Below are 14,011 nucleotides of genomic sequence, written 5' to 3' on the forward strand. Positions count from 1 at the left end.
CCCACTAGCAGAGCTATGTCTCATATTATTTTAGGGGCCCACTAAGAGGCCACGTTAAGGAAAACCATCTGTTTCCCATGATAGTGTTTACCTTAGGGACCCTAAGGTATATAGTCTATCTTTTTAGGCATCAAAACCCAAGACTCAAGAGTAATTCTTAGACGGGGAAGAGGGGGAACCACAACACATCGACCTACTGCCAGGTGCGCAACTACCGCAAGGGAAGGTCTAGCCGCTGTCCATCCCGGAAAGAGAGGCCATGGAGGACTGCCATCAAAGAGACACTCAAACAGGGGTTCATCCGACCTTCTACCTTTCCCGCCGCGTCCAGTTTCTTCTTTGTGGCTAAGAAGGATGGAGGTTTGAGACCATACATAGATTACCGAGTTCTCAACGAGTCCACTGTCAAGTTTGCCTACCCGCTACCCTTAGCAGCTCTAGAAGAACTCTGAGAAGCCCAAGTGTTCACGAAGCTAGATTTGCGCAGTGCCTACAATCTCATTCGTATTCGTGAGGGGGATGAGTGGAACACCAGCTATTCCTAAAGTTAGAAAAATGTGAGTTTCATCAGTCCTCAGCATCATTTCTGGGTTATGTGATCTCTGGAGATGGTGTTCGCATGGAACAGAATAAGGTCTCCACGGTATCCCAATGGAAAGAACCACAAACCATCGAAGAACTCCAACGTTTCCTAGGTTTTGCTAATTTCTACCGCAGGTTTATTAAGAATTTTAGTTTACTTGCGACCCTTCTCATTGCCCTTTTAAAAGGTACGAAGAAGACTCTCCAGTGGAACTCTAATGCCTGAGAAGCCTTCCAGAGCCTCAAGCAGGCCTTTACTTCCGCCCCAGTGCTTCAACATCCTGACCCCAACAAACCCTTTGTGGTCGAGGTGGACGCGGCTGACACGGGAGTAGGAGCTGTACTCTCACAATGGTCTGGTGAACCCCTAGCTCTCCACCCATGTGCATACTACTCCAGGAAGCTTACCCCGGCGAAGCAGAACTACGGGATCGGAGACCGAGAACTGCTCGCCATCAAGCAGGCCCTCGAGGAGTGGCGTCATTGGCTGGAAGGAGCTAAGCATCCATTTCAGGTGATTACTGACCATAAGAACCTTCAGTACCTACAGAATGCTAAACGACTCAATGCCTGACAAGCCGGCTGGTCTATGCTCTTCACACGTTTCCGTTTCCATGTAACGTATCAGCCCGGCCATAAGAACATCAGGGCTGATGCATTGTCAAGAATGCATTCCTCAGATCCTGTCGATGAAAGCCCCGAGCCGATACTGCCACCATCCGTCTTCCTGGCACCCATCGTATGGCAACTGGATGACCAGATCCGTCACGCCACCCTCGAGGAGGCCGTTCCGCCGGGAGGTCCGGCAGGGCACACATATGTACCAACAAGTCTCCGACTCCCCCTGCTGGACAGTGCTCACACGTCTCTGGGCTCTGGACATCCTGGCAGTAGGCGGACCCTCTCGCTCCTACGTCAACTCTACTGGTGGCCCAACATGGCTAAGGAGGTAGCGCGGTATGTTAAGGGATGCTCAGTCTGCGCCGTTACCACAACTCCACGACGATTACCTGAGGGTAAACTCCAACCACTCCCAATTCCCCGCCGGCCCTGGACCCACATCAGACTAGACTTCGCCACGGATCTACCGCCGTCAAATGGGTACACCACTATTCTAGTAGTTGTTGATCGATTTTCCAAAGCTTGCAAACTAATTCCCCTCATGGGTCTTCCCACAGCTTTTGAGACCACAGAGGCCTTGTTCCAGAATGTGTTTAGAAACTTTGGCTTACCTGAGGACATCGTCTCTGATCGTCGACCCCAGTTCATTTCCAGGGTCTGGCGGGCCTTCTTCCAACTGCTAGGTGTCACGGTTAGTCTCTCCTCGGGGTACCACCCCCAAACCAATGGCCAGACTGAGTGGAAGATCCAGGAAATCTCCCGCTACCTCCGTACTTATTGTTCCCAACATCAGAACACCTGGAACCAGTATCTGCCGTGGGCCGAATACGCCCAGAACTCGCTCCGACAAGAATCCACAGGTCTAACCCCCTTTCAATGTGTTCTAGGTTATCAGCCACCTCTCTTCCCCTGGTTTGGTGAAGCTTCAGAAGTCCCCGCGGTAGATCACTGGTTCCGGGAGAGCGAGAGGGTATGGGACTCAGCTCATGTCCATCTCCAGTGGGCAGTGCGGAGGCACACGGAGAACGCCAATGTTCGCAGGTTACCCACTCCTACTTACCATCCAGGAGATAAGGTATGGCTATCCACACGCGACATACACCTCCACCTGCCCAGTAAAAAGCTGAGTCCCCGCTACATAGGTCCCTTTACCATCCATTCACAAATCAACGCAGTAACATATCGTCTAAACCTACCCCCACAGTACCGGATCTCCTCGTCATTTCATGTGTCATTGTTAAAGCCTTACATTGATCCCGTTCTCCCTCCTCCTACAGAACCTGAACTGCTTCCCCCTCCACCTCAACCAGAGATCATCGGAGATCAGATCTACCGAATCCAGGAAATTCTCCACTCCCGATGCCGGGGTGGCCGGCTCCAGTACCTGATTGACTGGGAAGGCTACGGACCAGAGGAGAGATCGTGGGTGGACAGAGATGACATCCTGGATCCTGCTCTCCTCGCCGAATTCCACCAACGACACCCTGAACTACCCAGCACCCAGAGGACGAGGCCGCCCAAGAAGACAATCTGGGGTACCAGGAGGCACCCATGGAGGGGGGGGGGGTAGTGTCACGTCATCCACACGATCCCTAAGCCAGAGCCCGCGTGAACTCTCACCTGAATACTAATCACGTACACCTGTGCACCCTATCACCGCCACAGTATAAAAACTTACCTGTTTGCTTCAATCACCGGCTGGTATCATAGCTTTTCACGTTACATGTGGATGTACGCTTCTCTGTCTGTGGATTTGCTTCACGTGGACTTCCTGGAGGACTCTGGCTGTTACGAATCTGTGAAGGAAGGACAACAAACACATTAAGGGAAGTGACTGACCTGTTCTTGTGGAATGTTCTAACCGCTGACTGTGTACTCACCTGTGTATTCTGGAACAGCTGTGAATTATAAATCAGTTAATTAAAAACAGCTGTGTAAATAAACTGTTGAAACGTTATCTCTCCCCTCTGTGCCAGCGTGACAATCACATTGTGAATGTATAATTAGTACTGTTTGTTGTTTTCTCATGTCATCTAATAGAGTGTTTGGACGGAAGTCACGGAAGAGGTGACTCTTGACATCAGACTTAACAAGCAAATAGTTCAGAGGTGTTTATTGATCTTATTGATCTCTAATGATTTTGATTATCTGATTCAGGTGTGTTTAATTAGAGGGTTGGAGATAAACATGGGTGGAACGATTGGACACCTTCACATAGTGCTTCCATTTGATATTGAAGCGATAAATGATGTTAAATAAATAGAAAAAAATCAACAGTATTATAAATACAGTTTGATTATTTTTTGTTGAGCAATTTAAAAAAGTAAATCATATTGTGTTATTAACAAGCATATTAACATTCCTGAATATGACTATGTATGACAGCTGAATTGACTTGCTCTTAAAAAACATCATGCTTTCTTTTTCAGATTTCAGAGAACCCAAAGCAAAAGAGGCGGTAGACTGATGCAAGCCTGTTTCTGAATACTTGCTGGATCACTTGTTATAATGACATCAGACTTCTGAAAGTGATGTTGTTTTTTAAAGGTTGTAATGCTTTTGTCCTTTTTCCCCAACTTTTTTTTTAAGAGTTTTATTTTCTTTTTTTAAAAGTCTTTTTGTCATTGATTGTGTTAAACTGAAATAAAAAAAAAAAAAAAAAAAAACTGAAAAAAAAAGCTGCTGGAAAGGTGTCACTGGTGTTTGAAAATGGTTTCCCTAAACTTTGAAATGGTCAGAAATATTAATACAGAATACAGACATTCCCTGAAGTGTTCCTTTGACCAATTAAGTCCAGTCTTCGAAAAAGTAGTGGAATCATCAAATCAAATTCACCTACAATCCTCATGTTCCACATTTTGGAGGAACATGGGAGAGGGAAAATTGATCTATCAAGTCTGTGCTTCGATCCATCTTACAAAGTCAAGTTGTTACAGAGGAGGTCCTAACAACTGTATTGATGGAGGTTTAAGAAATACTGAATTCCAAACCTTTAGGATATGTCTCTTCTAGGGCTGATGATTTGGATCCTGTTACTCCTAATTTGCTCCTTATGGGGCGGTGAGATGCTTCGTTACCTCAAGTTATCTATGCAGATTCTAATACTTTAACTTTAAAGATAGAGACATAGCCAGGTTTTGGCAGATCAATTTTGGACCAGTTTTATTAGGAATTATTTGCAGAGTTTACAATTTACAAGTTTGCAAGTGGCAGCAAGATCAACGTAACTTGGAGAATGCTGATGTAGTTATGGTCTTAGACCCTTGACTCCCCCTTGCTTTATGGCCCATTGGTAAAATACTAAAGACTTCTTGGGCAAGAACGGCTGTGTTAGAGTTGCTGAATTAGAAATCAAAGGGAATTCTTATGTATGTCCTGTCAGCCGCCTTTTTCTTTTACCCTTTATTAAGGACAAACATTCACTGCCAAAGAAGCTGGCTGTTCACAGAGTGCTGTATCCAAGCATGTTAACATGTTGAGTGGAAGGAAAAAGTGTGGAAGAAAAAGATGCACAACCAACCGAGAGAACCGCAGCCTCGATAGCCTTGTCAAGCAAAATCGATTCAAGGATTGGACTGAGGCTGGGGTCAAGACATCAAGAGCCATCACACACAGACGTGTCCAGGAATTTGGCTACAGTTGTCGTATTCCTCTTGTTAAGCCACTCCTGAACCACAGACAACGTCAGAGGCGTCTTACCTGGGCTAAGGAGAAGAAGAAATGGACTGTTGCCCAGTGGTCCAAAGTCCTCTTTTCAGATGAGAGCAAGTTTTGTATTTCATTTGGAATCCAAGGTCCTAGAGTCTGGAGGAAGGGTGGAGAAGCTCATAGTCCAAGTTGCTTAAAGTCCAGTGTTAAGTTTTTTGAAAACCAAAGTCACTGCACCCGTTTACCAAGACATTTTAGAGCACTTAATGCTTCCTTTTGCTGACCAGCTTTTTAAAGATGCTGATTTAATTTTCCAGCAGGATTTGGCACCCGCCCACACTGCCAAAAGCACCAAAAGTTGGTTAAATGACCATGGTGTTGGTGTGCTTGACTGGCCAGCAAACTCACCAGATCTGAATCTATGGGTTATTGTCAAGAGGAAAATGAGAAACAAGAGACCAAAAAATGCAGATGAGCTGAAGGCCACTGTCAAAGAAACCTGGGCTTCCATACCACCTCAGCAGTGCCATAGACTGATCACCTCCATGCCACACTGAATTAAGGCAGTAATTAAAGCAAAAGGAGCCCCTACCTAAGTATTCTAATTTGTTGAGATAGTGAATTGGCGAGTTTTTGTTAAATGTGATCCAAAATCATTACAATTAAAAGAACCAAAGACTTAAACTACTTCAGTCTGTGTGCACTGAATTTATTTAATATATAAGTTTCATAATTTGAGTTGAATTACTGAAATAAATGAACTTTTCCACGACATTCTAATTTATTGAGATGCACCTATATATAGGGGGTACGCGGGGCACAAACTTAACACAGGGTTAATTGTAACACACGTGGTTTAAATATTTCCACAAACGTTAGCATAACCAAATTTATGGTATTTACTAGTTGCCATAGCAACACTACACAGAGAAAAAAATGTGTCAAAATTCAGAAGCCTTTTGATGATATCGCTGAATATTAATTTTACCATAGTAAAAGTAAATTTCTGGCTGAAGTACATTTTTCTTCTCAGTTTTTAGTATTCATTTAAAATGAGAAATTTTAAATGAATATTATTTTATAATTATTAAAATATTAAAATAATTATGCTATTATTTTAATCGCCAATCTGTTACTTATCAGTTTAGATAGTTTATTAATGCTTGGCAAGTCAGCAGTAGACACTAACCACTTTTATATTCCAGTCGCACTGATGGGGAAAGTTGTAACACTGCGTTACAATCTGCCCTGCTATATTAAACTATGCTATTCTATGATATTGGCCATGCAATTTTCACTATTTACTCTTATGGATTTTAAAAAGAAATCACAAGAAACAGGCGGATAAAGACTGACAATCGATGTTTAATGTTGAGAAATTATTATTTCAAGAAATGCAAAGCATTTTGGCTCGTTTATGTGTCTCGTGTTCTATGAGAGCTGTGTTTGAAGGGTGGGGAGTGTTATTTTTTTTTGAATGTCTGAATGTATTTCATCTATTTGCGCACACTGTTTTGAACTATACTGTATAGCTGTGTTTTGCTATCAGGGCCGTCCCACACATGGTTGCGATGTGTTCATTGTGAACCTCAAAAATTAGATTTATTATAGGTAAATAACGAAAAACGTATACACAATAATTATGAAACAAAGTGACATATTTGTACAAGACCAGTGTGAAATTAACGTGGATAAAAAAATTATCCTCTGAAGCCCATATGGATTTACACAAACTGAGAAATTTAAAAAGTTTTAGGTTGTGCCCCACGCTCCCCTATGTGTGTGTGTGATCTATATACGTATTTCTGCGTGTGTGTGTGTGTGTATATAAAAATGCATTTTTTTTTTGTCCAAAATGTTGTATTACTATGGAAAAGGATTAGAGCCGAGCAATAAAAAAAAAAAAAAAAAAAAAAAACATCTTGAGATTAAAGTCATTATAATACGAGATTAAACTCGTCAAATTTTGAGAAAAAAGTCTAGATTAAATGTTGAGATTAAACTCATTCAATTACGAGAAAAAAGTCATTAAATTTTGAGAAAAAAAGTAGTTAAATTTCAAGAAAAAAATGTTGTTACATTTCAAGAAAATGTCGAGATAAAACTTCCAGAACAAAAATTTACAAGTAATTTACTCACCCCGTTGTCATCCAAGATGATGTGTCTTTCTGTCTGCAGTCGTAAAGAAATTATGGTTTTTGAGGAAAGCATTTCAGGATTTTTCTTCATGTAATGGACTTAATTGGTGCCCTGATTTTTAACTTCCAAAATGTAGTTAAAATGCAGCTTCAAAGGGCTCTAAACGATCCCAGCCCAGGAAGAAAGGTCTTATCTAATGGAACGATCTGCGAAAAAAAAATTTTTATACTTTTTAAGCACAAAAGCTTGTGTAGCACAGGCTTTGGGATGCACATTCACGATGCTACGAATTAGTGATGGATCGTTCTTGAATGATTGGTTCATTTTGAACGAATCTTTAATCGTCTCGAGGAGTGATTCGTTCAGTCACGCATGCGCAACATCCTATTAGGTTCTGTACTGGAATTAGTTCACCTGTTTTGAGTCTTCAGATTTTTCGAGTCGTTCGTTCATCTTATGGGGCTGTCACGTGATGAACGAACAACTCGAACCCGAAGACTTGAGAGATGAACTAATCAACTCTTTTTCACACTGCATTGGTTGAGCTTATGGGGCTGTCACGTTATGAACGAACGACTCAAACCCGAAAACTTGTCAGATAAGAGGTGAGGTGAACTGATCATAGACTAAAGACCCAGGTAAACAATTAATTAACCTTTTCTGTTTCTTATAGCATTATAGTTTTGTCTTGTTTGTAGTGTAATCAACGTGTTAGCAGTAGATGTGTTAGGGAAGTAACACGTAACATTTTAATTATATTTTGCTAAAATGAATGAAATGACTCGAAAAAAGGTTTGTTCATTTTGCTTAACGAAACTCAAGGGTCAGGGTCGGTAAAATGATCTGAACTTCCCATTACTACTACAAATCACGTCTAAGATTATCGTCTGTGTACTCCGGCTAAAAAAGGTAGAGTATGGCGAAAAACTCAATCTTATTTTCTCTTACAACAGAATCGTCAGACATCATTGTACCTTTTTGTTTGTAAACAGCATTTGACTTACTTGCACTTTCTTAGTCTTTGTGCATTCGCTTTGTAAACACTGGGTCTGTAGTTTCACGTGACCTTTCGACGTTGTGAACACGCATCCCAGAGCCTGTGCTACACAAGCTTTTGTGTTTAAAAAGTATACAAATTTTTATTTATCGAAAAAATTGACCAATCGTTTCACTAGATAAAACCCTTCTTCCTCGGCTGGGATTGTTTAGAGCCCTTTGAAGCTGCATTTAAACTACATTTTGGAAGTTCAAAATCGGGGCACCAATCAAGTCCATTATATGAAGAAAAATCCGGAAATACTTTTCTCAAAAACCATAATTTCTTGACGACTGAAGACAGAAAGACATGAACATCTTGGATGACAAGGGGGTGAGTAAATTATTTGTGAATTGTTGTTCTGGAAGTGGACTTCTCCTATAAACTCATTAATTTAGGACAAAAAATTATTAAATTTTGTGAAAAAAGTAGTTAAATTTCGAGAATAAACACACTTGTGTCATGTTCATTTCATCTGGTCGGAAAGAGTCAAGCGGTGTCTGCAGTTTGGAGAGAAATACACACAGATGTGGCGCATGGTGCGATCGACTGGGGTTCGAACCTGACTTTTGCAGAACTCGCTTTTCTTCCTTTTCTCATCACATATCACATTGGAAAAGTGGGAATCAACTGCCTAACTACCGTTTAATAATAATGTATTAGGCAGCAGTGGGTATCAGGTATACGGCGTAGAAGAGCGCGGGGCACTACCTAACACTTTTTGAATCTTTCAGTTTGTGTAAATCCATGTGGGGTTCAGAGTATAATTTTTTAACCACGTTATTTTCACACTTGTCTACTACAAATGTCACTTTGTTTCATAATTACAGTGTATATGTTTTTCGTTATTTACCTCAAAGAAACAAAGTGAAAAGTGACAACATGCCCCGTAGGTGGGGTACATTGTAACGTGTAAGGGGCACGTTGTAACATGACCATATGACAGCTTAAAATATTATCTGAGTGAATGACAAAAATATACACAAAAAAACTAAAATATTTTGTCAATAAAATAAAATGATAAGTTTTTCAAATAAAATAATAGTGTTTTTTAAGAATAAAACATAATCTAATTTTTGTTTCACAATGAACATATCGCAACCATGCGTGCGATGGCCCTGATCGCAAAACACAGCTATACAGTATAGTTCAAAACAATGTGCGCAAATAGATGAAATACATTCAGACATTCAAAAAAAAAAAAACACTCCCCTCCCTCCAAACACAGCTCTCATAGAACACGAGACACAGAAACGAGCCAAAATGCTTTACATTTCTTGAAATAATAATTTCTCAAAATTAAACATCGATTATCGGTCTTTATTTGCCCGTTTCTTGTGATTTCTTTTTAAAATCCATAAGAGTAAATAGTGAAAATTGCATGGCCAATGTCATAGAATAGCATAATTTAATATAGCGGGGCAGATTGTAACGCAGTGTTACAACTTTCCCCATCAGTGCGACTGGAATATAAAAGTGGTTAGTGTCTTCTGCTGACTTGCCAAGCATTAATAAACTATCTAAACTGATAAGTAACAGACTGGCGATTAAAATAATATCATAATTATTTTAATATTTAATAATTGTAAAATTTTATAATTGTATAATTTTATTATAAAATTCAGAAAAATCTGTGTGCATTTATCTCCAAACTACGCCACTGCAAACACTGCTTGACTCTCTCCAAATAGATGAAATGAACATGACACGAGTGTTTATTCTCAAAATTTTACGACTTTTTTTCTCGAAATTTAACGACTTTTCTCAAAATGTAACGACTTTTTTTCTCGTAATTTTAATAAGTTTATTCTCAACATTGTATCACGAATTTTATCTCAAAATTTAATGACTTTTTCTCGTAAATTAACAACTGTTTTCTTGCGATTTAATGAGTTTAATCTCAAAATTTAATCTAAAATTTTTTCTCGAAATTTAATGAGTTTAATCTCGTATTATAATGACTTTAATTTTAAAATGGTTTTATTTTTTTATTGCGTGGCCCTAATACTCTTCTGTACATACTCTTTCATTTTGTTAATCTAATTATTTAAGTCAAATCTATTTTAAGTAGGCTATTCATTCCTTTCATAGACTATGATTTAATACAAACAGATTATTATTTTTAATTTATGTTGCGTGTCTGCGCTCCTCTGTGGCATTCTTTCTCTTCTCCGTACCTGTAGCTCAGTGTTAATGTCAGTCCAGGGGTCTCATATATAAATGTTACGTACCCACAAAAGGGGCATGACGTATGCATATGCAATTTTCCATGTACATATCAGGATTTTTAAAAAAAAAAACAAACTTGGCGTAAATATGTATGCACCGTATGAACATAAATAACGATTTTAAACTCTTTTAAAAAATTAAAAAAGATTTTAATTTAACTTCGATATACATGTTTACATTAAGTATACCACAATTACATAAAGTCATTATGCAGAAGCTAAACAAGAATTTTATGAATTTAGACATAGGCTTTATATGAATTTAGACATAGACATAGGCAGGGCTGGAATGGTCGAAACAACATACATACATACAAAATCTGGGTGTATTCATATACCTTCATGGCCTATATTATGAAAGCACTTTAGTGATGCAATAGATGAGAGGGCCAGACAGGGCAGAGGCTGTGTTATTTGTTTGTTTGAGAATGTGGATCAGTGCAAATATCCTCCCCCTCCTTTTTGTTTCAGCCTATGTAAATTCATTCACCTCATTTACTTGTACCAGTAGTGTCATTTGACAGACATTATGCCCTTAAATGCTGTTAAAAGTGCAATGCTTGCCAAGCACAAATATACGTTTTGTAATAAAATTTCTTTCCAGATCATTACAAAATTCATCAAGCTAAAAACTGAAAATTTTTCAAACTAAGCCCCAAGAGTTAAAAGAACTTTTTTATGGAACTGATGTGGTTCATCAGATTAAAACTCTGCTAAACGCAACTAAAATATAAAAAAATGACAGACACTTTTAATATAAACACAACATAATTAGGTATATGCACAGAGATGGGAGGAGGAAAAAAACAAAGCTCAACTAAAGATATTTATATCTTTATTTATTTGCAGTAGAAATTTACAATGTAAAAAGTTCCATCCAATTAAAATAGGAAAGAATTGAATAAATAAATTCAGAAAAACCAAGAAGAATCCAGGTGATTACAAATATCAAGGGGAAAAATGTATTAACAAAACTTCTGAAACTTTTTTTTTTAAATTATTATTATTATTATTATTATTTTAGAATGTACCTGAAATACACTTGATAGATCTACTTGGGAAAGTGTGCTGTTCTAAATGTCTTATTTATATCAGATCCTGGTGACAGTAGAACATGAAGCTGAGTAGCATGGCCCTTTTTGTTTTCAGACACCATAGTACAAGAAAAAAAATCTTGGATTCAAGAATAACTGTTTAAATGAAAAATTGCCAGTGTTTATACATTTAAGCATCACAGCATTCTTTCCTCTCACCCCATTTGTTCATTTAATGTCAGAAGCCAGGTCACGGCAGCGCAGGTATTCTCTTGAACGGATATCCGCCTGTACAAAGATAGAGAGACTGAATCATAGAAAGGGCCAAATAGGATCTATACCTGGACAATGCAGAAGATTTAACACAAAAACAAACAAAAAAAATCAATCAATCAATCAATATACAGTAGTCAACCTTCGAAGTGGATCAAAACCTACCTGTTCTTGTCTTAGGACAACTTTGTTATGAAGTTATGGCTGACTTGTATGGATGTCTTGTGACATATTTCAGAGTGAAACAGGTTTTAGAATGTGATAAATTACTTGATTTTATTCATTGATTATAGTAAATGTATAAATTCAAGAGTCGGGGTAAAGGAGTAGGTATCTTGGTAAATGGGACCTTAAGAGCAGAAAATGCATCTCTTTTATTTCTGATTGTGGCTGTGTGTGTTTTGGGTTTTATATAACGTTTTTTTCTTGGATAAAAATGAGGCCGTGAGGGATAAACCTAGTCTTTACAATGGTACACACTGTGTATAAAGCCCTACATATACTTTCCATAATCACAGCAAACTCACAACTGTTTTATTTTTTAATGCATTTATAGTTACATTAATTACAATAAATTACATTATATAAAGAAAAATGTATGATGTGCCATTGAATTATTAGAAAATCATGCACACCCAAGGTGGTTTTGGACCCATTAAACCTACTGCTGCAAAGACTTTAGATTATTTATTTTTAGATTATTTTATTCTTCTTTGAAGCTAGAAACTGCCACCAATTAAAAAAAAAAAAAAAATTAATACAGCAAAAACTAATCAACTAATGTAAGTAAAACATTCTCAAGCTTAACTGAAGACAAGTAAACACTCCAAGTAGGCATATTACTTACAAACAACAGGATAAATAAATATATTAATCAAAAATACAAATGAAATAATATTTCTTTTAAAATAGAACCTTTTTTAAAATAAAATATTTATTTATTTATTTTTTATTTATTTATTTTTAGGTAGGTCTATCTAAAGGCTATTACAAAAACAGACTACTACAGACATTTCTTGAAGTAATATATGCTAAAATAAAACACAAAATCTTCACTGTATACATTAAATATGATTCTTATTAAAGTTAATAAGTGATTCAGTCAAGAGAAAAGTGAGTGATTTTCTCTTTTTCATTTGTTGTTTGATTAATATTTATGACGCGGTCGGCGGCTGCAGGTTTACGCTGCTGTCGCTTTAAGATCTGACGCACAGATCAAATATTTTGACACATCAGTATTTCTCCCAACTGTTCAGGTTTACTTAAGACAAAACTCGAGTACGAGTACCAGGACATTTACAGGGGTGGTTGACTGTTTTTTTTTCTAGGCTTGATTGTGTTTATAAATGCAGTCTAACGTGTTAATGCTTAGTTTTTTTTTAAAAAAAACACTTGGCAGAAATCGCGAGGATTGACATTCTTCCCGGTGTTTAGCGGCCACTGTTTCCTTCCCACTATTGCTGAGAAATTGTTTTTTTGTTGTCCACCTTATTTTTAATTTTTTTTCTATTTTCTTTTTTTCTTATTCATGTATGTTTGTATAATTTTTTGTTATTGTAAATTTATGTGACTTTTACGGTCCCTTATTGTGTAGATTGTTTACTTATCTATTGGTTCTTCTCTGCTTGGAAGGCTTTTTTATTTTAATTTGGGTTGCTGTGATACATTTGTGACAGTTTTTTTTTTTAGTTTTTTTGTTTTTGTCTTGTGTTGTGTGTGGGTTACCCAACTGGTTATTCAATGTTGATTGTGCTTGAGTACCATATTAGTTATTGTGGTTATATGTGATTATTTTTGATGTGAAGTTATTTATTGTTAATTATTGTTTTTATACATTAATTTATTTGTTTTTCTTGGTTTTTTGATTTGTCTTAATTGGTTGAGACCCATAGTTTTTGTAACTGTACTACAGTATATCTGGGGAGAAGTAGCCTATCTCTGTGGTTTTATTTTAATAAAGTGATAACCTTTTTACTCTGGCGTCCAGGTCATTCAATTGAACCGCGTGTATTATCTTTTGGGTTCCCTCTTGCCTTAAAAATTGGGGCGGTGTAGTCAATTTGTCCGACTTGATTAATACCCATCTTTATTGTTCAGGTCACACATTTGGCGTAGTCGTCAGGGTGTATTGAGGATGCCTGAGTTTTGTTGTGTGTATTATTGGGTTGGGAACAGTAACAGTGGTTGCAATTGACTGAGGACTCCACTATCCTGCCTGAATCTGGTGATCATATCTTTGCTGGTTGACTTTTGGATTGTTGCATTTGTTGGTGTTTGTTTGTCTGTTGGTTTTTGTCTCTCTCTTTTTTTTCTCTTTCTCTTTTTTGGGCAGATTGTGTTAAGGAGGAACGACTTAAAGTTTTAGCTGAATTGGTGCAACAACTACAGGCAAATAATCAGCAACTCCGGGAAGAATTACTTAGGAGGCCTGTTAATGGTGAGAGCAGTGA

The 14,011-nt window shown here is 37.9% G+C and overlaps 1 protein-coding gene across 1 annotated transcript in view; it reads right to left on the minus strand.

Annotated features, from left to right (window-relative positions):
- Positions 1 to 10,492: 10,492 nt before the first annotated feature.
- Positions 10,493 to 14,011, minus strand: part of LOC127166542 (endonuclease V-like) — a 76,570-nt gene continuing 73,051 nt past the window's right edge. The window contains exon 9 of the mRNA XM_051111904.1: positions 10,493 to 11,576. Within this exon, the coding sequence (XP_050967861.1) occupies positions 11,517 to 11,576 (60 nt within the window). The 3' untranslated portion in view covers positions 10,493 to 11,516. The remainder of the gene's footprint in view (positions 11,577 to 14,011) is intronic.

The sequence above is a fragment of the Labeo rohita genome, chromosome 6, assembly GCF_022985175.1.
Source record: "Labeo rohita strain BAU-BD-2019 chromosome 6, IGBB_LRoh.1.0, whole genome shotgun sequence".
NCBI lineage: Eukaryota > Metazoa > Chordata > Actinopteri > Cypriniformes > Cyprinidae > Labeo > Labeo rohita.